The sequence below is a fragment of the Amaranthus tricolor genome, chromosome 11, assembly GCF_026212465.1.
Source record: "Amaranthus tricolor cultivar Red isolate AtriRed21 chromosome 11, ASM2621246v1, whole genome shotgun sequence".
Classification (NCBI taxonomy): Eukaryota; Viridiplantae; Streptophyta; class Magnoliopsida; order Caryophyllales; family Amaranthaceae; genus Amaranthus; species Amaranthus tricolor.
Window position 1 is genome coordinate 26,952,000 of NC_080057.1, and position 23,593 is coordinate 26,975,592.

The 23,593-nt window shown below is 34.2% G+C and overlaps 3 protein-coding genes and 1 pseudogene across 3 annotated transcripts; 2 read left to right on the forward strand and 2 right to left on the reverse strand.

Moving 5' to 3' along the window:
- Window positions 1-356: 356 nt before the first annotated feature.
- LOC130827846 (uncharacterized) lies at window positions 357-5,126 on the forward strand (annotated as a pseudogene).
- Window positions 5,127-6,876: 1,750 nt separating this feature from the next.
- On the reverse strand, window positions 6,877-7,935 carry LOC130826726 (uncharacterized). The gene is made up of 2 exons (XM_057692289.1): window positions 7,462-7,935; window positions 6,877-7,386 (listed from the first exon to the last, which is right to left on the reverse strand). The coding sequence occupies exons 1-2, from the start codon at window positions 7,933-7,935 to the stop codon at window positions 6,877-6,879; spliced, it is 984 nt and encodes a 327-aa protein (XP_057548272.1).
- A 906-nt stretch (window positions 7,936-8,841) lies between these two features.
- On the forward strand, window positions 8,842-13,855 carry LOC130827847 (uncharacterized). Its single transcript, XM_057693718.1, has 4 exons — window positions 8,842-9,490; window positions 10,258-10,708; window positions 12,831-12,955; window positions 13,141-13,855. Exons 1-4 carry the CDS (start codon window positions 9,362-9,364, stop codon window positions 13,582-13,584), a joined length of 1,149 nt encoding a protein of 382 aa, XP_057549701.1. The 5' UTR covers window positions 8,842-9,361; the 3' UTR covers window positions 13,585-13,855.
- A 2,014-nt stretch (window positions 13,856-15,869) lies between these two features.
- On the reverse strand, window positions 15,870-20,253 carry LOC130827848 (probable LRR receptor-like serine/threonine-protein kinase IRK). The gene is made up of 2 exons (XM_057693719.1): window positions 18,405-20,253; window positions 15,870-17,605 (listed from the first exon to the last, which is right to left on the reverse strand). Exons 1-2 carry the CDS (start codon window positions 19,859-19,861, stop codon window positions 16,147-16,149), a joined length of 2,916 nt encoding a protein of 971 aa, XP_057549702.1. The 5' UTR covers window positions 19,862-20,253; the 3' UTR covers window positions 15,870-16,146.
- Window positions 20,254-23,593: the final 3,340 nt, after the last annotated feature.

A 23,593-nucleotide genomic window follows, 5' to 3' on the forward strand; every position in this document is an offset into this window, starting at 1 on the left:
TATTTTTTGATCTGTGTGTCAAAAGTAAATTGACTAGTTATCTAACACGTGTGTACTAGTAGCCAATAAGGTAAACAATAAACACTCACCATATATGAGCTATTAAAGAATACAATTATCAGCATATAAACTTTATTTTTTAATTTACATGTCGAAAGTAAATCAAATATACCAATAGCTAATGCCTAATAGGATAATTCTTAGACATTTATCATATATAAACTATTAAAAGAATACATTTATTAAACTATTAAAAAATACATTTATTAGCATGTAAATTTTTTATTTTAAAATGTCTTACCCGGTGTTTGGTAGCTCCCTATGAAATTAGACTACAAATTTCAAATAGTGCTTAATGACATTCCTTATAAAGAAAAAATGGCTGCCAACAAAATCCCTTAAAAAGGTTCTAGTGAAGTCACTACTATAAGTCTATCCTATTCTCTTTCTCTCTGCAAGTCAACCTAACAATGGCGGGAATTCACACCTTTAAGCTCTTTTTATCTCCTTCAATTCGTTCATCATCCACCTCATTTTCAACTAACCAGTCTTTCAAAGGCTTGAGACAATCTGTTGTTCTTCCTTACAGAGCCAGATTTTCAAGTAAATTCTCTTCTTTTCGGTTGTTTATGTTCCAATTTCAATTTATGCTTAGGAATTTTGCTTATTTTGATTAAAATTGTGTTCTGTATACTGTTTTGGCAGAGATTTATGCTTTGAGTAGCAATGACATCAAGGTGGGAACTAACCTTGAGGTCGATGGAGCTCCTTGGAAAGTGTTAGGTATTTCAATTTTGATGTCTAAAAATCTACATTTTTGTTCTTAATATTTTGGATTTGGGTAATTTTCTTAATAATATTGTGGATACAAGTATTGAATTTGGATTTCTAGCTTTTTAAGAAATGTGTTATTGGATATTTGACATGCTTTGTTCCACATTGTTTCTATCTCTTATTTGAAGATGAACTAATAGCTCAAAATCAACATTTGTTTTGCTGGAGAAGCAATTTGCAAAAAGGCTATCTTTGTCTTTGATTTAGATTCACTTGGACTATGTAATTTGAAATTGATTTGTCATATACTCCTTTGTATCATGTAATTTGCTATACAAATATGAATTGATAGTTTTTCATTTTGCCATTTGGTTATGAGGAGAAAGACCAAATATGGATGAAATTTGAGAGGGTGTCCAGTCATTTTCAAAGCAAATGTAGCAAATTTAATGAGATAGACTGGAAAATGTTGTAAATTTGGGAAGCGGGGATTAGCTTCTCAATGGTTATTAATCAATGGATTCATTGTTATTTCTAAATAGGAAAAGGGTCATCTTTGATATTTAATTTATAGTTGGGGTATACGGATCATGGAATATGACCAAAACGGTTGTTTTGTTCCAATATCCCTTCAAAAGTATCCATCAAATTTAGAATGTGTAGCCTCCTTTCAACATCCTACACATTTTGGAAGATAATGAGGGGCAATGGGATTGTATGAATAATTTATGATTATGAGCTTGTAATATTTTTGGCTGGAGGAAGGGGGTGAAGGTCATAGTGAGCCAGCCATGTAAAATCCATCGTGTTAAACGTTGGCTTGTACTATGAACTTATGAATATTATGCTCGTTTATCTCATATATCGAGTGACAAATATTTTATTTAGACTATTGACTCTTAAACTTAGGAGATTTAAACAATTTCTCTTGTGCACTTTGTAGAGTTTCTCCATGTGAAACCAGGGAAAGGGGCTGGTTTTGTGAGGACTAAAATGCAAAATTATGTGACTGGGAATACAGTTGAGAAAACCTTTCGAGCTGGAGTTGCAGTATGTTTTCTGATATTGTGTATTGGATTTGTGGCTGTACTACTAAAACTTTTTCTATTCATTTGGGGAGGGGTAGGTGCATTGGTTTTTGACACCATTTTACTGCATTAGTCATGTGATCAAGGAATAAAAAGCTCAAAATAGGCTTCATACACTGAGCCAACGATATAATCTTTAATGCATCACTATCATTCAAAATAATCCTAATTAGTGCAATGGAGTTTGTAGATGCAGAAACTATGACATACTACGTACTGTGTGCCCTTATCAGTCCTGAATGGGGTTTGGTAGTAACATTTCTTCATGGGTATAGGTTGATTTGCTTATAGGGTAGTAGCATGTGTCAATTTGGTAGCGGGCAGACCTCTTTCCTCCTACATAATCTGTTTGTTAATTGAGGTCGAGGGGCTTCCCCTAAAAAGGTAGGGGGGGCATTTACTTTTTTTATAAGGATGAAATCTTTACTTACATGTAGCTCACAAATATAGTTACAGCCAAATGCGGACATTGGTGTTGTTGCTGACTGATCTTCCTATATTCTACTTGTTATATTTCAGAGTGGCATCATTTTTTGTAGTATGACTAGTATCCTTCCTCTTTTTGATTGTTAGAGAAACAATACTTTTTTGTAATTTAATTTTCTCCATTGGGTACTGATTAAATTTGACAGATACCTTAAGCAAATGTATCCAAGGAAACAAAGCAATTCACATACAAAGATGGCAATATGGATGTCTTCATGGATTTGGCATATTTCTTTTTTCCCTTCAATGTGTGTCTTCTGCATTGTTTTCTATGTGGCTGTAGGTTGATGTGCTTTATGTAAACTACGAGCCAACATAGTACGCAAATCCCGCTTTCTTGGGTATGGCTTAACTCGAAAAACATGCATCAATATAATGTTCTTCCAATATGTGATTTTCCGTACATCAAATTGCAATATCTGTGCATCCTTAATTCAATAAATGAAGAAATGAGTTTCGCTCTTTTTCAGACTACATATGAAGAGTTCAGGCTCAGTGAAGCAGATGTTGGAGATAAAACCAAGTGGCTGAAGGAGGGCATGGACTGCAATCTGCAATTTTGGAATGGAAAAGTATTTATATCCTCCTGGCTCTTGTTATGATTGCGGTCATTTATTTCAAAACTTATATTTTATAAGTTTGTTTTTGATAGTTTTTTTTTTATAAGTTAAGGCTTAAGGTAAGCACAGATTCTGTGAAAGTTGTAACGTGTCCTATATTTCCAATTGGCAAAAGATTAGTAGTTATGTGTTTTAGATTATAATGTGTTTTAGATTATAATGGACTTTATTAAAATGCTCAGTAAATCATGTGCACTTCTTATTCATGTAAAGTTGCATATGATTTTTGCTACCAAGGGCCAATCGGGAACAACTTCTTTGTAATCACTAACAAGGGAAAGGTTGCGTAGCTCCAATTCCCAAACCAACTTAGGTGGGAGCCACTTAAAGGCATTGGGTAACGGAAAAGAAGGTAATGTGTGATTACTGTCTTCTATAAGTCATATTCCACCAAAGCTTATTTGTTATTCTAACTACTTGCAGGCAATTGATCTTGAGGTGCCCCTCTTAGTGAAGCTCACTGTTGTTGACACCGACCCCGGTGTTAAGGGAGACTCAGCTCAAGGTAAATGATAATCTCGTCCTTGAAGCTCACTCTATCAAGTGACTTTTTCTTATCTTAGTCTTGTGTTTGCACTTGGCACTTGTTAATAAAATGAAAAGGCTAATTAAAAGACTCCTTACCCTATAATTCGTTAGACGAGGTTGCTCTAATGCTCTCTTCTATTTAGAATAAATCTGAATGCAATTTAGCTCATACAATTATGAAACTTGTCTACGTAACTTTACGATAATTCCATCTTGGCATTACGGAAAAGATTGGCTAATCGAGGTGAATTGAATCTCCCCTTTTGTTGCAATGTCTACTAAAAAGGCTAACTTGCAACTTATTTGCAATAGAACTGATAATTGCTAAAATGGATCCATTGATTCAGGAATATAACGTAATTGAGATAGAAGTTCATGAACCTATGGGGGTTTTGTCACTTGTATCACTCATCGTTAAACCATAATGTATATTCTGAATGGACGTTGCTCGAGTTTCTATACTCGTTCCTTGGTTAATCTGTTCTTTGTTTTGTGTTGTGCACTTGTCTATATTTTCTAACAATTTTCTCCTAAAAGTATTTGTCCAAAACTCCGAGTCTTTGTGGGTGATTGGCAAGTGCTAGTATACCTATTGCCATAGGCAAAGTAATTAATTGGCAAAAGTCTGCCACACCCTTAAAAAATCAGTAAATGTAATGTATATTGGATATTTGGCCTACAAATTATTTTAACTTTTATATTTGAGTCATAATACTTGCTGGTATCGCTGTCAACATTACAAAACTGCTCAAATACTCTAATCCTTTGGCACTTTTCAACAACCCTTGGGCCCTCACCTTAAAATCTTTTGGTGATGTTAATATGAAAATTTTTGGCCGCCCCTCACTTAAATACTAGCTTCGCCTCTGTGGCTATTGGTGGAACTGCTTCTCCTTTCTGTTTGTGATTATCTAGACATTTGTTCGAGATTTGAACTTTTAGGGTAAAACCTATTCCTTTTTTCATAACAATACGAACGATGATGCTTGATTGTAGGTGGTACCAAACCAGCAACACTCGACACTGAAGCTGTAGTTAATGTTCCATTGTTCGTAAATATTGGCGATTCGATAGTGGTTGGTACCAGAACAGGGCAGTATACAAGTCATGCCTGATCAGTTTTTCGATCACTGTTCAACACTAATGTAATTTACTGCTTTAAGAATTTTTTGTATGATGTCCATATAACCGAGACTCAGCCCTGTACATTTGAGGTTAGGATTGTTTTCTTACTGTTGAGATTGGCGAAAATGTCACGAAAATCAGTTGTGAGGAATTTATAGAATTCATGAACAAATTATTGCAGAAATGATCTCTTGGTTAATGTTGCTGTATTAATTTTACATGTATTCCTAATTCCTACGACTATTTTGCAAGGAATCCTACAAATTAAAGCTACAATTTGTGCATACTTATGTTTCAGCAAAGTTTCGGTTTAGTACACCCAAGTACTAAAAAGTCCGGAATGTTAAGCATCATCTAGGGCTACCAGGGGCCGAAATGGACACACATTCTTGCAAATGGTATAAAAACCTCGGTCATGGAGTTGTGGTAGTATAAATTTGGAAAATGATAACAACATACTATATGGTGATGTTTTACATGAGTCATTAGCAAAATTTTTTATTTACGTTATGTAGCAAATTTTAAAGAGCGAACTAGTATTAAGATAGTACCCATCACACATGAGATGAAAAGAACTTGACATGAGAATCAAATATGTATCAGAGAAATGAAAATCAAAGAAAGTAATGAGAGTTTTCTATGAAGCAGATGTTGCAAAGTTTACGGACAAAAATAAAAAGTGCGACATTGATTACTTTCACTGATACCTTACAGATCTACTAAACTTCTTCCAAGACTTTACATCATTCTTCTTAAGCTCATAATGTTGCCCTTGTTCAAAAGGATCATTATGATCTTTCCTTTGTTTCTTCTTCCAAAAAACAGGCTTAAGCAACTTCTTGACCAACTTATGAAAACCGGTACCCCAAGAGCCTAGCTTGCCTTGTTCCACCGGCTGTCGAACCAATGACGGTAAAACCCACGCCGAGATGAGCATGGAACATTGATGTCCTTGGCTCGGACAAGCTCCTATTTAGCATGGCTTGATTTACTTCACTACTCTTTAGTAATGTGCTCTTTCTTATGCCCCCTTTAGAGCTTTTAACATCTACTTGTATATGGTCCATTTTGTTTGGTTCATATGGTTGTTTTTGTGCTGGAATATTTTGGACAGATTATAGTATTGTTATATGTACTTGTGTTGTACACTTGTAGTCCTTCACTCTTTGTCCTTATGAGGATTTTGTGGATTCTTTGGTTTACATTGGAAGGCAGCTTGAGAGAGTGGGAGTCTAACAACTTTGTATAGAACTTATTCTGGTGAAATGATTTGTTATCCTTGTAGCTAGGGATATTGGTATAGAGTGAACTGAACAATTATTTATATATGTTTGTTGAACTAATGAGACTGTCATTTTTGTTTTGTTATATGTTACATAACTCAATATTCATAATATTTTTAAGCAAATAATATAATTATAATTTTGACAGATTTAGACTTAAATTTCCTACTCTAAACCATTTAGATGGTTCTTTTCTTTATATGGGAAGCATGGAGTTTAGCTAGTGTTGTACTACTATAATTGTATGTTACTTATTTACTTCTTGCCACTATGTTATGACTTTGCTTGATAAATAAAATATGCATGATTTAGCAAAATAAATTTACAAAAATTTTGATAGTCAAGAACTTAAAACCAATTCAATTCTTGAATGATGATAAATATGTCTACTAAATAGAAGATCCAAAAAGTTAATTGCTAAAACTAACTTTTAAAATAAATTGTGTAGGTTTGCTATATTTTTTATTTTAGTTTGTTTCACATTATTTATTATATTTTTTTATTTTAAATAACGTTTTTCTTTTTGATATAATCCAAACAATTCAATTTTCTTTTATCACTACTCTTTAATATTTATGTCAAACTCTATGATAGCACACTTAGGCCCTGTTCTCTTCGTCTGATCTGATTGGATAAGGTCTGAATTTACTAAGGTCTGATCTGATCTGATCTGATCTGGTCTGATTCAGTCTGATCTGATCTGATCTGGTCTGATCTGATCTGGTCTGGTCTGATCTGATCTGGTCTGGTCTGATCTGATCTGATTTGATTTGGTTTCATTGAGTTTGTTATTAATAGTAGTAGTTAAATTATTATTATTATTATTATTATTGTTGTTGTTGTTGTTGTTGTTATTATTATTATTATTATTATTATTACTATTATGTCTTATTATTAATATTACATACTACATAGTTTCTCCATCTAATAATAATATACATACATTACATGCTACAAATTAAACATCAAAAACTACGATGTTTCTGCTTCTCTTTGGATTGATGTCCAAATATCGTTGGCTATATTTAGTTGGATTCTATCCATTTCATTCTTGCGCTCTGTGTTAAACATGTTGGTATCACTTCTTGGTTCAATGTTAACCCCACTTGATATTTGGATACCTAATTGATGTAGGCGAATAAAATTATGAAGCGTAAATGTTGACCCCATAATAGCCAACTGATATTTGATCTCCATACTAGGCATATTTTTCAATATCTTCCATTGATTTTTTAGCACTCCAAAGCATCTCTCAATTGTCGTACGCAAGGATGAGTGTCTGTAATTAAAATGTTCAAGCATCCCTGTAGGAGGTGGACCAACACGAAACTGAGGCATATGATATCTAATATCATCATGTTTTATTGGACTGAGGTATCCTAGAGTGTTAGGATATCCGGAATCGACCAAATAGTATTTTCCTAAATTTTCATCTGATATAGTTGCTTCAATAAGGGTCCCGTCCAAGGCTCCAACACAATGCTAAATAAAAATATTAATGTATTAGAATGATAATAAGAATAAAAATTTATAGCCACTAGTACGCAATGAAGGTACCTCAAAAAATGGCCAATGTTTTGAGTCGTTTGCTATTTTATCTGGAACATCATTCAAGTCTTGGAAAGGTTTAATAATCTCCGTGGATAACATAATCAGCGCTTGTAATACTTTTCTAAAGTATTTGCTAATTGTCGCTAGACCATGCTGAAACTTATCGGCTGTTGTGCGGTATGAAGCCCCTTTAGCCAATATATATAAGGCAATTCCAATTTGCTCAGCGACTGATATGTATCTACCATCCGATAGCCAGCCTTTATACTCTACGTATTGGACTAGTTTAATAAATATGTCTCTATCCAATCTTAATTGCTCCCTACATAAATCAGGATGAATATTCAATAATCTATGTATGTAATCGCAACCCGGTTCTCCCCCGACTCTCAAAGGTCGTCGTTCGAGTGGAGTGAGCAGTCTTTTTAACTCTTCTAGTGCAATGATCATGCTACATGTTCGCACTCGTATAATGTCCATCCTACAGTGTAAAAGCAATGCAATCACATAAATTTATTAAATATTAAACATAAATTTTATAGAGCCATATGATAATAATAATAATAATAATAATAATAATAATAATAATAATAATAATAATAATAATAATAATAATAATAATAATAATAATGGTATGGTCTGATCTGATCTGATCTGATCTGGTCTGGTCTGATCTGGTCTGGTCTGATCTGGTCTGATCTGGTCTGGTCTAATCTGAAACTTTCTGATCTGATCTGAATAGTTCTGATCTAATCTGATCTGGTCTGATCTGATCTGATTCCAATAAGAATAAGTAATAAGTCAAAAAAATAAGTTGAGGAGAACACCTTCTTAGTGAGGGAAAAGACTATGGTGTAGGACTATCATTTTTTGGTCTAAAATTCTCACTTCAGATGCTCTTACTGTGAGCATGAGATATTTATTAATTAAATTGAATAGTTTAATTAAATTAATTAAACATTCATCTTTAAATTTAAAATACTCACTTTTAAATTTTAAATATTTAATAATATTATTTTAAATATTAGATTATCACTTTAAATATTAAAACACTAATTTTTATTTGGAAAATTTGTAAATAATATTCTCAATTATTGCTCGTTAATTCATAGTACTCCAAACTATTATTTAACTCTATATACCTCAAGTATTGAAATACTTGACCTTGAACACTTTACACAACAATTTCAACCAACTTTTTTGGATATTTTAAGTCAATAATCAATAATTGGAGTATATTAGGTTAATTAGTCATATTTTAAGGTATAAAGGATTAAATAATAATTTAAAGTATTTTTTTAAATAATATATAATTTTGAGTATTTTGAGTCAATAAGTGATATTAAAAGTATTATTTATAAATTTTCCATCTCAGCGTGATACAAGCAGTTGCTCTAGTTTGGTAAGTATTTGGATTGGGTGTTCCGGGGCAATTAAATAAACGAGTTTTTCCTGGATGGAGTCAACCTTTTGTTCTTGTATGCCTCAAATCTCAAATCACTAGAATGTCATCATTCATCAACCTTCACAAATTTGCTGACTTGGGTTCTGGCAACTTTCTAAAATAATCACTTTTATTACTCCAATCCCCAAAACAAAAGTTAATAACTGCCCATCATCTTACAATTTTCAATTTCATCTATGATCCCATGTTTCTGATTGCCTGACATATGTTCGATCACAATCAGTTAGACTTTTATTGATTCGATTTTCATTTCTATACGGAAAAACAAAATCAAATTTAAAAGTATTTTAGTTTCTTTCTAAATATTGGGTTTGCTTCTAGTTTCCAAAGATTGAATTTTGAAGTATGTTGATTGAATTGGTGGATTGGGAATCGGGATTTCCTTTTGAGTAGCTAGGGTTTATCTGGTACTTTATTAGGTTTTGATTTTGCAATCTAGAGATGGGAGTGAATGTGGTTTTTACTATAGTTGTGATGTTATTGGTTTATGCTGATGATTCAAATGCTGCTTTCTTGGGGAATTTCAGGAAATTAGCTGCCTCTCCACCAAAGGAGCATGATAGCCCACCAGTAATTCTCTCTTTCTCTCTCTAATCTAGTTTTTTTTCGTGTAAAGTTTGTATCTTTGAGCTGAATTTTCTACTTATTTGATGCTTACTTTATAGTTTATAGGTTTAGTTCATATTTTTCTTTATGTAGAGGTAGAGCTTTTTGTTGTAAAGTTTGAATCATTGGAAGTTGATTTCTACATTCTATTCATACTTACACTTTGTTTTGTTGTTGTGAAATTTTTGGATTGGAATGATAAATTTACAACATGAATGTCAAAACTTTAACCCCAAATGATTGGGGTCGGCCATCATCGTCATCATCATACCAAGTATATCTCGCTCATAGAAGCTGTAATTAGGTATGGGGAGCATTGGATGATAGCAGACCATACCCTTATCAAAAGAGATAAGAAGGTCGCCACCATAGAGACCCTTAGCTCGAGAACCATATATGAGTCCTTGACTCCTAGACCTTAGTGGGCAGATAAACTTAGATTGGTATAAATATTAACATATAATTTCTCTTTTCACTAATCAATTGTGCTTCTTATAGTAGTATATTTAAAAATTAAAATGTTTTCAATAAGGGTCGATTAGAAATATCCTCTTTCTTATTATAGGATTCCCCCGAACTTGCCTTTGTAGGAGCCACTTGATTGGCATTGGGGCAAATGTCAATGTACTTTTGTTGTCTCGTTCACTATGTAGTTTATGTTTCTAGATTTAATTTGTGCATTAATTGAGCTAAATTATGGTATTTATTTATTTATTTTTTTCCTTCTGGAGGATGTTTCACCTTCAAGTCCTAGTTTACCTAAGAAGAAATCAAGTCCAATTGGTAAAGAGAATGAGAATAAGCCTACACCGGCTTCCACTGGGGAGGATGGCTCTAAGGATAAGCAGGCGATAAACAGTAAGAATCTGACACCTCCCCCAGTTGAAGAACATGATAATACTCAAACGGATGATTTGACGAAGAAAGGAAAAGAGAGTGAGGAAAAGGAGGAAGAGAAAGAGAAAAAGAATGAGAAAACCGAAGAGAAACAAGAGCAGAAGGAGGAAGAGAACGAGAAAGCTGAAGAGAAAGAGGAACAGAAGGAGGAGCAGAAAGAGAACCAGAAAGAGAAAGACGCAAGCAAAACCAGTGACACTGTTGGAGGTGAAAGCTGTGATAAAATGCAGATAAGATGCCAAGACTTGAAGTCGATGACTGCCTGCATCGAGAGTTTTGGTCAAGGTAATTTTGTAAATTCTTACTTGCATTGCAGTGACTGATTATGCGCTAGACTCCTATGTGCATGAATTTTTATTGATATGACTCCAATTGTTTCTATTGTAGTGGGTGTTTGCGGATGGTAAGAATTGGTGTCATATGTTAATAGTAAGAAAGGTCCTTGATACTTCTGTGATAGGAGACCATTTAAAGCTCAGTTTGTTGATTCAGAAATTGATTTGTTTGTCCATATTTTTCAGATTGAGCTGAATGTTTGCTTCCTTTCAATCTTGAGAATTTTGATTAGTAATTCCTGTCAGATATGTAGATGCATACTTTGTTATAAAATGCAGTATTATCTGTCCAAATTTGGTCTCATGTTGAAGTTTTTTGTCCTCTCTTTAAGGAACAGGTTTGGTATTGTTGTATTATCAAGCCTAGGTTATGCATGTTACCTTGCTCTTTTTTTCTTCACGAGAGAGATTATTAGCGTGCATTCTACTTGTGTCTTCTCTTATCAAAGCAAAGGCTTTGGAAAAATGTTGAGTGATTGTAACATCTATTTGGATTAAAGGGATCAGAGGGAAAGGAAGGGGAGGAATTTTGGAGGGACATAATTGGGATTTGAAAGAAAGAGATTTAAAGGGATTGAGACCCTTATATTTTGTCGATAACCAGATATCTCCAAATGTGGAAAGATTTGAAAGAATAATGTTTTTTCTCTTTCTTTCCCTCGAAACAAACACAGGAGACTTATTCTATTATTCCCTCCCATTCCTTTCCCTTTCCTTCCGTTTTTTTCCCTCATATTTATTATTCAAACAAAGTGTAGTTTAGGAAAAGGAGAAGAGGGGAGAAGAAGAAAAGAAGGAAAAAAAAAATCTAATGACAGAACCCGTGGAAAATGAACAACACGACGTGATTGTCAAAGATAGACTATGCAATATGCATATCTGAGTCAGCCAGTCCCCACTATTCTCCTCGCTTTTGACTTTCCATTGTCTTGCTTATCGTCTTCATTTTTCTTTCTCCATCCAATATGAGCCTTTTCGTTTCTCTTATGATGTTTGTGTTAATAAAATATACCAACTTCCCCTAAAAAAATTTCAATGTTATTTTAATGGTTTGTTCAATTTGTGAATTAAAATTTTGACTGATTTTTAAAAAAATATATAAAAATAAAGTGAAGCAGGTAAACGAATTTTGGACAGCAAAATCAAATAAATTGACCCAAACTAATCGAAAACGTTCAAATAGAAAATTGCAAACTCGAATCGGTCCCCCATACCAAAGAGATTTCTGAATCAGGTAACTCTGGACCATGTTTTCTATGCTTTGTTATCTTTATGGTGACATCGAAAGTTTTGTTTCCGACTGTGGTGACTCCTTCCTATATAACACACGTTTTCTATATTTTTCCCTTAAAGTTGATTAATTTCTAGGAAAACTTCAGACCGTGCCACTGCATTTAAACTTGTATTTAGACATGCTGCCAAACTCATTTAGACTTTGTTTGGATTGAGTGATTTGGAAGGATATAATTTCCTTTGTTTGGAAGGATGGATAAGGAAGTGATTTGAAGGAATTAAGCACTTTCATTTTGTTAATAACCAAATATCTCCAAATGTGAAAAGATCTTGAAGGAAAATGCTTTTTTCCTCTCCTAAATATACATTTAAGCTTTTTAGAAGTTTGCATTATGCTTTGTTTGGATTGAAGGAAATGAAGGGCATTGAGGGGATGAATCTTCCTCAATTTGGATAGAAAATGAGGGAAGGGAATTGGATGGATGACATCTTTACCTTTTGTGAGAAACAAATTCTTGCCTACATTGGAGAGATTTGGAAGGAAAACTCATCACTCTTCCTTCCCCTTCCCCTCCTCTTCCCTTCCTTTCCTTCCTCTTTCTCTATCTAAACGCACACTTAAGAAAGTAGCTTCCGCACAGTTCCATGGTCAGCGATGTAGCTTATGTCCTCTCTCATCTTACCTTAGGTAGGATTTACGAGATTCTAGGATATTGGAAGGTATTGTAGGCATTCTAAAGATTATGCTGTTTAATTTTGTGCGATATTAGTGCTTTAAACTGATATGGGTTCAGGAAAGACGAAAATTTCTCATTTTGTTCCATTTTAACTTGTTGCAGATTCAAAGGCATTGGTCCTTCTTATCCAAAACAAAGGAGATAGTGACCTGAAAGCCGATATAACACTATCGCCCTCTGCAAGTAGGCCAAATGGGGTAAACGTTCCAAAGCGTCAGAGTACACGGGTACCATTCTATATACATCTTTTTCTTACTCATTTCGATTTTGAAAAGTAGATCCAATGTTTTGACTTTTTATAAACTTACGAGTTTTTGACTGCCTACTGAAATTTGTGAAAAAATTTATGTAACATAATTAGTCATGGATCCTTAAATTTCCAAAAAAATTCCTTTTTGCCTCTATTACTCAGGTGAATATGCCACTTGCTGGTGGTGGAATCAATGAGATTAGTCTTAGCTCTGGTAATGGGCAATGTGTGCTTCATATAAGTGCTCCTGCATCACAATGGGACTTTTTTCGACATGTACCATCATATTCTAAGTTCATGACTCCCATTTACGGTGCATACATGATTTTGGTGATAACATTTATAGCCGGAGGGGTATGGGCTTGCTGCTGGTTTAAGAAGAAGAAAGGACAACACGACATCCCGTACCAGGAACTAGAAATGAGTATGCCTGAATCAGCTGCTGCTGCAGCTGCTACTGAATCAGCGGAAGGTTGGAACGATGTTTGGGATGACGACTGGGATGAAGAGAAGGCTGTCAAATCACCTGGAGGGCATAGCATTTCAGCAAATGGTCTGACGTCACGGAACCCAAAAAAAGATGACTGGGAAGATTGGGATGATTAGAAATTTGATACGCTCGAGGTCGGAAACTTGGAACGTCGAATTGGAGTATGCATATTGAAAACTACAGAAAAAGATGTGGTAGTACAAATCCCTATTTATAGTACCATGTGTTTACATATAGTTTGGATTTTTAATAGAATTATAGTGAAAACTGTTTATGGTTTTTGAGAATTTTGACCCCTTGTATATGCCATTGTTGATTATCAAAGTTTTGACTGATTTTTATACCAGTTTCTTTGGCTTGAAAGAAAATGAACAATTTTTATGTGGATTTGAGAGCTATTCCTTTGCTAAACATAGTGTAGTTGAAGCTCCGGTCCTTGTGGATATGGAAGAACACGAGAGTGCTGTGCATGGTGCATCACTTGAACGCGTGATGTTGGTGCATTAATGTATTCGCTTCGAGTTCTATATATTAAATCTGCATGGAAGATCTTATTAATCTATGGAAGAGCTATGAGTAGATTGATTCATCCTGCCCATGTGTAAATGCATCTGACTGTCTGGTGTACAAGGCGTCCCCACGGAGCGTGGGTCTTGGGAAGGGTCCCACCATATGGGTGAAGCGGAGACACATCCAACCCTATATTTCTGCAAGAGGCTGCTAGTACTACCTGAACTCGAACCCATATCTTTCAGTCACACAGCGCCACCTAAAGTAGTACGCCAATGCTTATTCGGTTCAGTAGGAGCGAGTTGCAACAGTTCTACGTGATTGTTCAGACCATAGAAGTAGTTATTATACGTCACAAATAGCTCTTTGATCTTTGTTTTTTCCTAAAGTAAAAGTTTTTAAAAAAACTACATCTTAAAAATAAAGGAGCAAAATCATAGACTATGGGAAAATCTACTTTATAGATGGATATTTTAAAAAGAAAATAGTGGGAGTATGCTTCATAATTTCCCATTGATGCCTAGGTGACCCCATCCCACGTAAAAAAGCACAACAAAACTTTAATTTCATACACATGACATAATATCGTGATAAAAGTAATACTTCATATTATAAGAAAAAGTTGTAATATATTATAATAACATATCCATGACATAGATAGGGAAATATTTGGGCATGATTTTGTTTAGGCCATGGTTCAGGTTACTTAATTGAAACTCCATTACTATTCAATTATGTAAATATGTAATATATAATACTGAAAAGACTAGCGATTTAGTTCTATACATATGTAAAGAAAAGTTTTCGATTATTCTTATGTGAATATTCTGAATTCGTCTTGCCCATAAGTTTATTGATGATGTCCTCTTATGGAGTGTAGTAGTTAGTAGATCATCATTTTGACTGATCATGAATTGCTTCAAAACTAAGTTATAATGATTATTGTAAGGAGTATTCATAACAATATGCAATATTAAAATGGAAGATGTTAGTGGTGAATATGACACTGATTTTTAGTGTGTTTGCAAACTACAGTAGCACGGACAGGGCGTACAGGAGGAGTACTAATTGTGCAGCTATGTTTCTGTGCATTCATTTCTAATTTGGCTCTGTTTCATCTCCTTTTCTTTATGCACAAATTTTCTTCTTGTAGAAGCTAAAACTTGGAATTTAAAAAGAGGGTTAGGAAGTCAAAAGATGACATGAATGGCAAGATTGGAGAATGATATGAAGAATTTATACTTATGGATTGGAATGGTAGGGAATCGAAAGGAACAGAGAAGAAGAATACAGTGGGCAAACATTGAAATTGATCTACTCGTTTTGAGTTTACATTATGTCGAGATTTTGAGGAGTACTATCTCGACATAATGCAAATTATCACCCACATCATCGAGTCATCGTATCATTATATTGCAACTGTTTTGAGTTTACAAGATCAAAATATAGATTGGCAGTGATTGCCAAATCATCGACAACCGCATTTTTGCACCGCTGTCAAGGAATTAAAGTTTTGCAACCAGCAGAGAAATCAACAAGGTCATGTGTCAAGGAACCAACTTTACCGAAAACTTAGGATGATGGTTGAGGCCCCATGATAAGTTATATGCTCTTAACACGCCCCCTCACACAAGAGCCCTTTGGGCTAAATATGTGCATACAGCACGGGCCCTCTTCATACCCGACGCTAAATATTCTAATTTAACTAAGAATTGTTGAGATTCGAACCGTGACCTTTTATCATACTGGCTTCTAATACCATGTCAGAAACCAACTCAACTAAAAATTTAAACTGATGGTTGAGGCCCAGCATCATGCAGTTGAAACGAGCTGATATAAGAACATTTGACAGTACAATTTGAAAACGTAGAACTGTCATATGAAAGCAGTTGCAAAGAACACAGCCAAAATTTGAGTATACTAAATTAAGAATGATACTTAAAGAACTTGCTATATTTGGTGCCAAAAACACACCAGAAAGATTACAAGACACAAATATGCCAAAAATTTTGACAAAAGATATTAAAAGGGGATTGAAACTTGTTTCTATGTATATATACCCTTGTCTTCCTGTTGCTTCAAAAAAACCAAAACACATCTAATTTCGATCTTTTTGTCGCTTCAAAGTCGCCATTTACAAGCCTCTTCATGCGGTATATAAGACTAATCTAAACCTGTTCGATTTCTTCAACTCGTCCTTCAGAAGGGCATTGTATGAGCTCCAAAATATTAACCACTTCTGTCATGTCGGGTCGATTTGATGGAACTTGAGACGCGCATATCAAACCAAGCTTTATTACCGGGATAACCTCTTCTGCAACAAAATTTCCATGGAGTCTCTGATCGATACAACCCTCTGCGTTTCCTTCCTCCAATGCTCCTCTAACCATCTCCGAAAGAACAGTAACATCATCCTCCATGTACTCTACCGGCTTCCTTCCAGTTACAACTTCAAGTATTAGTATTCCAAAACCATATACATCACATTTTTCCGTTATCTTGACAGTTTTGCAAGCAAATTCAGGTGCCATATACCCGAGTGCACTCTGAATCTTACTGCTCAAAATGTAACGGTCCAGCATAGGCAACAACCTCGCTAACCCAAAATCTCCAACCTTAGCTTCATCAGAGTTGTCGATTAGGATATTCGAGGATTTGAGGTTATAGTGAATTATGTTCATTTGATGTAAATGGGCTAAAGCCTTCGCGACCCCAACGATTATATTGAACCGTTGGTGCCAGGATAGAGGAGCATCACTAGGGTTTTCATGGAGATGCTTAAACAAACTTCCACCTGGTACAAACTCATTGATCAAGAGTTGCAAAGATGGAGTCCAGTAATACCCTTCTAGTGCTACGAGATTCTGATGCCTCACTTTCCCGATCTTTTTTACCTCCTTCTCAAACTCCTCTTGGGACTTGATCAAGCTTGCGATGTTGAGCTTCTTGATAGCGACTGAGCGTCCATCTCCTAGAACTGTATGGTAAACCACTCCAAACCCTCCACGGCCTAGCTCCGAGTCTTTGTTTAGAAGGGCTTGAGCTCCGGTTCCAAAATCAGCTTCCCCAGAGAACATAACAAGTTTTCCATATTGTGAGTCGCTTGTCGGAGAATGGCTGAACTCATCCTTGCTGAAGAATTCTAGAGGGGCAGCGGACTGATGAGCAGAGTTCCGAACATGGAAATTAAGAAGAGAGATGATCACCACACCGAGAAAGATGAATGCAGCAGCACCAATGGCAATAAGAGCTGAAACACTAAGCATGAGCTTCTTGTGATGGGAATTTGGAGCCCCATTATCATCTTCAGAATCAGATGATGAGTTCGGGTTGAGAACAATCGGCTTAGGGTGAACTGCAGGGCAAGACTGTTTAACAACCGACCCACATAGAGATGGATTTCCGTAGACAGATGAGAGGGGAATCGTATCAAAAAATCCACCCACGGGAAGTTCCCCTTCAAGGTTGTTGTTCGAGATGTTAAATAAAACCAAGTGGGAAAGATTAGTTAATTCTTTCGGTAAATCGCCTGAGAAATTATTATGTGACAAATCAGCTATCTCGAGGTCAGCCAGCTTCGCTATCGTAGGAGGTATTTGACCTGTGAGGTTGTTCTCTGACAGGATTCTGCACATTAACAATTCAGAATCATACAGACTGGTTAGTTGATGCTGGCCATGAAATTATATTGTTCATAAAGTTAATGTATAGATATAAAAGCTTTCAGTGCAATATTCATATTCATATATACATTTATTTAAAAAAAACATGGATAATTTAATTGAAAATAATTGCATGTTTTAGCAAATTAATCAAAAGTTGCATTAACACAGCTAACACATACAAACCTTATAATTTGCTGATTAGTTGACTTTGCTGAGCAAAAATCTAATCAAGGCTGATTATTATAAAGGAATAGGAAATCTATTTTTAGTAGAGTAAATATCTACATCTTTAAATCCTCACTTCTAAAATTCTTACTTCCTCTGTTACACTATACTTGCTATTTATTGTGACATTTTCCCACACATGTCACAATCGGGTGCAAGTATTTCAAAACAGAGGAAGTACTTGATGAACATTATCATTAACTTACCCTAGGCCTATATCATCATCTATCATATGGGGTATAGTCCGCTCAAGCTATGATCAGGGTCTTAGAGGGATAGGTTGATAGTAGACCAAAACATTATCAAAAGAGATAAGGAGGTTGCAGCCAGTTAGACCCGGAATATTTATATAAAAATGTTCCATACTTATGCAAATAAATGAACCAAGATATATGCAACCAAACAGTTATCTTTTGCTATCAGAAGAGATCAATTTCATAAGAGCCTAAGATAGTACAAATGATCAAGTTAAACTATAAAAAAGCCAACAAATCCATATCAACAAACAGTTAATTACATGCAATGGAGAAACTTACAATGCTGTCAAGGATGAGCAGTTTGCAATCTGAGATGGGATATGCCCGGTTAATCGGTTTCCTTCGAGTCTGAGCTCCCTAAGCGCGACAGCACCTCCGATTTCTGGAGGAATACTTCCGTTTAACCGGTTGTAACTCAGGTCAATAACTTGAGTTATCTTCAAGTCACCCACACTTCCTGGAACTGAACCTATTAAAAGGTTTCTGGATATGTTTAAGAACTGCAAGCCTCTAAAAGCCCCAATCTCAGAGGGAATACCACCAGATAATTCATTTAAAGACAAGTCCAGAATCTGAAGATTCTGATAAGATAATGCATTTGTTCTTACAGGGGGAAACTCAATAAATCCCTTGAATTTATTACCAGAAATAGAGAATTTCTGTAAACCCAACCCAAAAATCCAGTTTGGCATTTTCCCTTTTAGCATGTTTAGGCTAACATCAATTGCAAAAAGGTTATCACAATTCATTAGGGATTGTGGTAACCCATTAATGAATCCATTTGAGGAAAAATTTAATTCCTTCAATGACTTGATGTTACCCAAAGTAAAAGGGATTCTTCCAAAGAATTGATTCATTGAAAGATCTAAACTTTCAAGGCTTTGCATATGCCCAATCCAATCAGGAACTTCAGAACTGAGTAAATTCCCATTTAAACTTAGTGAAGTGCACATGTTCAGTTTCTGTAGTGATTCTGGAAGAACCCCAGAAAATGAGTTTTTACCAAAATTAATTGATTGTAACTGCATACAGCTGCCAATATCTTCAGGTAAAAGCCCAGAAAATGCATTCTTTTCCAGATTAATCACCTTCAAACTATACATTTTCCCAAACCCTTGAGGGATTTCACCTTCCAACAAGTTATTAGACAAATCAAGGGATTGTAATCCATTCAAAGACCAAATCTTTTCAGGCAACTGACCTGAGATTTGATTTGAAGAGAAGTTAATGGATTGTAGGGTCATACAAGAACTCAAAGAATCTGGCAACATACCAGATATGCCATTGTTGGCAAAAGAAACAGACTTTAAAGACCCACATTGTTGAAAAAGCTCAATGGGAATTGACCCAGATAGATTATTTCCACTCAAATCAATGGACTGTAAGCTCCATAGATGTGCAAATTCAGGGTTTATAGTCCCAGAAAAATTATTATTGGAAAGAGTGATTTTTTGAAGAAACTGCAGCCTTAAAAGACCTCTACTAATTTGCCCAGAAAGAGAAAACCCATCAAGATTAAGCTCAGTTACCCTATTAGATGTTGAATCACAATTTATACCTTTCCATTTACAAGGATATTCATCATTCTCATTCCAAGACACTAGATTGGATTCAGGGTCTTGAAGACCTGCCTTAAATACTATTAACCCAAGAACATCATCATTGAAAGCATCCAAACACAGCACAATAACAGAGGGTTGTAAAACAAGAACAAACAACAGAAATTTCACCAACATTTTTTCTTAGTAAAGTTTCAATCTTTTTGGATTAAAATGCCAAAAAAGCAAGTTAAGGTAGCTCAAAGAGGAAGTAAATGTACACAGTTGAACGTATACATGGCTTAACTTTATGGGTATATCACAGTATTTTGTGCGTATTTGATAAAAAAACAAGAAACAAACAAGGTAGAAGATTGAGGGACTCTTTTAAATAAAACAAATAAAAACAAGAAGGTAGCCAAGTGAGTAGCTTGGATTGCAGAGAAGGGCCAAAATGGAAGATTTAGAAGGAAGGAAGAGAGAGAAAATGGAATGTGGGACAGTGAAAAGAATAAAATTTGATTTAAGAAGAGAAATAAAGGTTTTTATATAAGAAGTATACAGAAAAAGACTAAAAAAACTGGAGTTTGTTGAGAGTAGTAAAGATGTAGTATGTCCAGAGGTACTTTGTCCTTGGTTATGGTGGGGTACACAGAAAGCAGAGAAAGAAAAAGAATCAGGAATGAATATGAAATGCTTTTTTCTCAAGTAAAGAAAGAGGATGAAGTGGACTTTACAAAGCATACGGCGCATATAACGTTTATTAGGAGAGACGTCAATTTAAGTCATTGGGTTAATTTTAATTCATGTATTTTGGGTCGGTTTAAAATTGGATTTTATGTTTATATTGATTTTTACATAATTTTAAATTTATTTTAAATTCGAGTTAAATCGAATTCAGTTTCAAAGTAAGGTAAATATAGGGTCATTGGATTTGTTTTGAACACCTTCCCCTAAGAGCGAAGGGGAGTGGTCTTTAGAATTTAACCCCTCTCCACCACATTGCAAAAATACGGTTTTAATAAAAATTAAGATAATAATTGTGGTCATACGATTGTAATACGGTGAAGCAGTCTTATTTATCAGTACTTCTTTTTATATAAGTACTTAAGGAGATAAACTATTAGTTGATCCAAAATTTAATCGAACTGAATTTTTACCATCTCAAACCCGAAAAAATAACCAAAGCCACAGGTCAAGATTTTAACACATAAATTTTATTTTTTTTTTTAAGTAAAGGTTTTAACACTTAAATAAATAGTCATAAACTAGTACTCCATATTCACATGTACAGATCTACATACTAAATACTCCAAATAAAAAAGGAAAAAGTAGAGAGAGCATTAAATTTGCTTATTAGCATAACTTTTGTCAGATTACAGAGGGGAAAATAAATGCTTACAGCATTAAATTAATTATCCTATGATAGTAATTAGGAGTATACTCCTATAAACTGTGGCAAGTAGTTGGTCAAACAAGAAATCCTCTGTTTCACATGGCACTCAGACCCTTTTGTGGGAAGCTAAGTAGTAATGAGTTACTATTACTCGCACATACTCCATTTTTTTAATTTGCATTATATTTATACTCCATTTTAAAATATTTGTTATATATGATTATTGGTACATTTATTATTTAAATTTATTTTGAATATAATTTTTGATGGTCAAACAAGTCAATTAAAAAGATTTAATATTTTTGCCAAACACTCTAACTTTAATTTGATCTAATTCCGTGTTTGGGATATATTACCATTCAATCAATTTTGGATCAACCTATTTTTGATTGTATGCAAAGACATATCTTTGTCCAATAGTATTATTGTTCGCTAAACCCAAAAAAAACTGGAAATGGTTGCAATTAGAACAAACATGATGATACGGTAACGAGAGCAATGTAATTTTTATAACGTCAAAATATTTTTTTTTACATCTTTACAATACGAGAAATATCAGTTCGATTTTTAGAAAATCCTTATTATGTAATCAGTACCATACGATGCAGCCTTATTTTTCAAACTTCCCAAGTACTCCATGTTGATTTTAATGATGGAGTTATTGTGGGAAAGAAATCCCTACTCAAGTGCTAGATTTCATTAGATCTTCAAATTTTTTATAGTGTTATTTTCTCATAATATGAGAATATATTTAATATGAAGTTGACAAATTAGTAGTGCAAATACTTATTCATACTGTAGATGTAACTCTGAAACTATCATGATTCAGTAAGACCACACCACACTCATGATGTACACCACTATGTTCCTTAAAGTACTTAAAAGTGCACTCAATTTGTTTTTGTTGGTAGACCCAAACCCTAGCTTATAAAATCATTATAATAATTTCTATTTTGAATTTTTAAATTTAATGGTCATTATTTGGTGAAATCGTATGTAATAAACTTTGTTTGAAAAATAATGTATTTATACCTAAAATTAATCATAAGTTTAAATTAAAAATAATGAGTGAAATGGCCCGTGGGGAGCAGTAATTGTGGATGCTTCAAGAATGAGGCTCATTTTGTAGGCAATTGCATGTAAAAGAGAGCTTCCAATTATGAGGTTGTGGGATTATTTCATACCCATAATCACTTCATGCTACTTTATTGTCTTGCATAATGCATGGGTGTGCCGTGCTATGTGCGAATTCAACTAGCCACTACATTAGCTTCAATTCAAGCTAACCACTTAAAGAGAATTAAATCTTGTCTCAGTTAAAATAAATATTTTTTTTTGATAAAATTTAAAATTTGATTTTCACTTATTTTTTCCTTTTTTAAATATAATTAAAAAGAGTTAACTGCTCAAAAATTTAGGTAGTATAATATGTAGAAAACTTTCAAATATGAAGCTCATGCACAGCCAATACATGTGCTAGGCCGGCAAGCACATTACAAAATTTTGAATTCAAAAACTTATATATTAAAACACATATGTGCTTCATAACAAATGAATAGTTATTTAATTTTAGTTATAAAAACAAAAAAATTTCACAATGTTATCACAAAGATAAAAAATCGTGTTAAGTATTGAGAGTGGATCCATAATAAATTTGCTCGAAAGTCTAACCACCTGTAGGTCCATATTTTAGGTCCACTCTACGAGCTTTTTGAGCTGATTCGAGCTATGGACTTTTAATTTTTCATTTTGTGGATTTGTTCAAATTGAATTTCAAATCAAGTTAAGCTGAACTTATTGATCATATTTTATGGTTAGACAAACCTAGTTCATGGAGATGTTGAGGTCACGCTATGGTGAGAAAAAGAATTAATCTAATCAAAAGTCAAAAGGATTTGCATAATATAATTTTTAATGGGTGAATAGATGATATCCTTGGCTTCTATGTGAAGAAATTTAAGGTCTGACTCTGACAAGTTCTAAACAGTTAAAATGATAATGTCGACTTGATCTGTACGGTTAGGAAGAGTATGACTTCCTACATCGTAGTTTTTAATTTATTTTTTTTTATTCTTGAGTGTTTTATTTGAATTGTTCTTCCAATGAATGGAACTAGAATTAGAATCGAAATGTGAAATGTCATTAACTTATTATTTTATATTTTTTCTATCTCGTTAAATTTGCAAATAATCTCTAAAGTCGTGAAGTACTTCCTAAGTTGGAGAATAATTTGATGGATTGTTGTAGTTGTATGACAAAAGCAATCATATAGACTGAGCCACTGAGATGCTCTTTTATTTTATGGTTTTGGGGCAATCAAACATGTTGTCTTCGCATGAAAATGTGAACTCCTTTGACGTGCATCAACAAAGCGAGTTTTGTCACTTCCAAGTTCAACTGCTCCTTCATTCTTGGAACTTGGAATTTGGAATTCCTCCCAAATTACTTCATCTGTTCCATGACTTATGATAAATTTGTACAAACCAATAAAAGGGAGAAAGAAAAAGTATAAGTGTGTAATTTATAGAAAGGTG

Excerpts from the sequence above, each read along its gene's own strand:
- LOC130826726 (XM_057692289.1), bottom strand. The coding sequence starts at position 7,935 with ATGGACATTATACGAGTGCGAACATGTAGCATGATCATTGCACTAGAA. Across the intron at positions 7,387-7,461 it reads AACATTGGCCATTTTTTGAG|CATTGTGTTGGAGCCTTGGA; the intron begins GTACCTTCATTG and ends ATTTTTATTTAG.
- LOC130827847 (XM_057693718.1), top strand. The coding sequence starts at position 9,362 with ATGGGAGTGAATGTGGTTTTTACTATAGTTGTGATGTTATTGGTTTAT. Across the intron at positions 10,709-12,830 it reads CATCGAGAGTTTTGGTCAAG|ATTCAAAGGCATTGGTCCTT; the intron begins GTAATTTTGTAA and ends AACTTGTTGCAG. Across the intron at positions 12,956-13,140 it reads CAAAGCGTCAGAGTACACGG|GTGAATATGCCACTTGCTGG; the intron begins GTACCATTCTAT and ends TCTATTACTCAG.
- LOC130827848 (XM_057693719.1), bottom strand. The coding sequence starts at position 19,861 with ATGTTGGTGAAATTTCTGTTGTTTGTTCTTGTTTTACAACCCTCTGTT. Across the intron at positions 17,606-18,404 it reads TGCTCATCCTTGACAGCATT|AATCCTGTCAGAGAACAACC; the intron begins GTAAGTTTCTCC and ends GTTAATGTGCAG.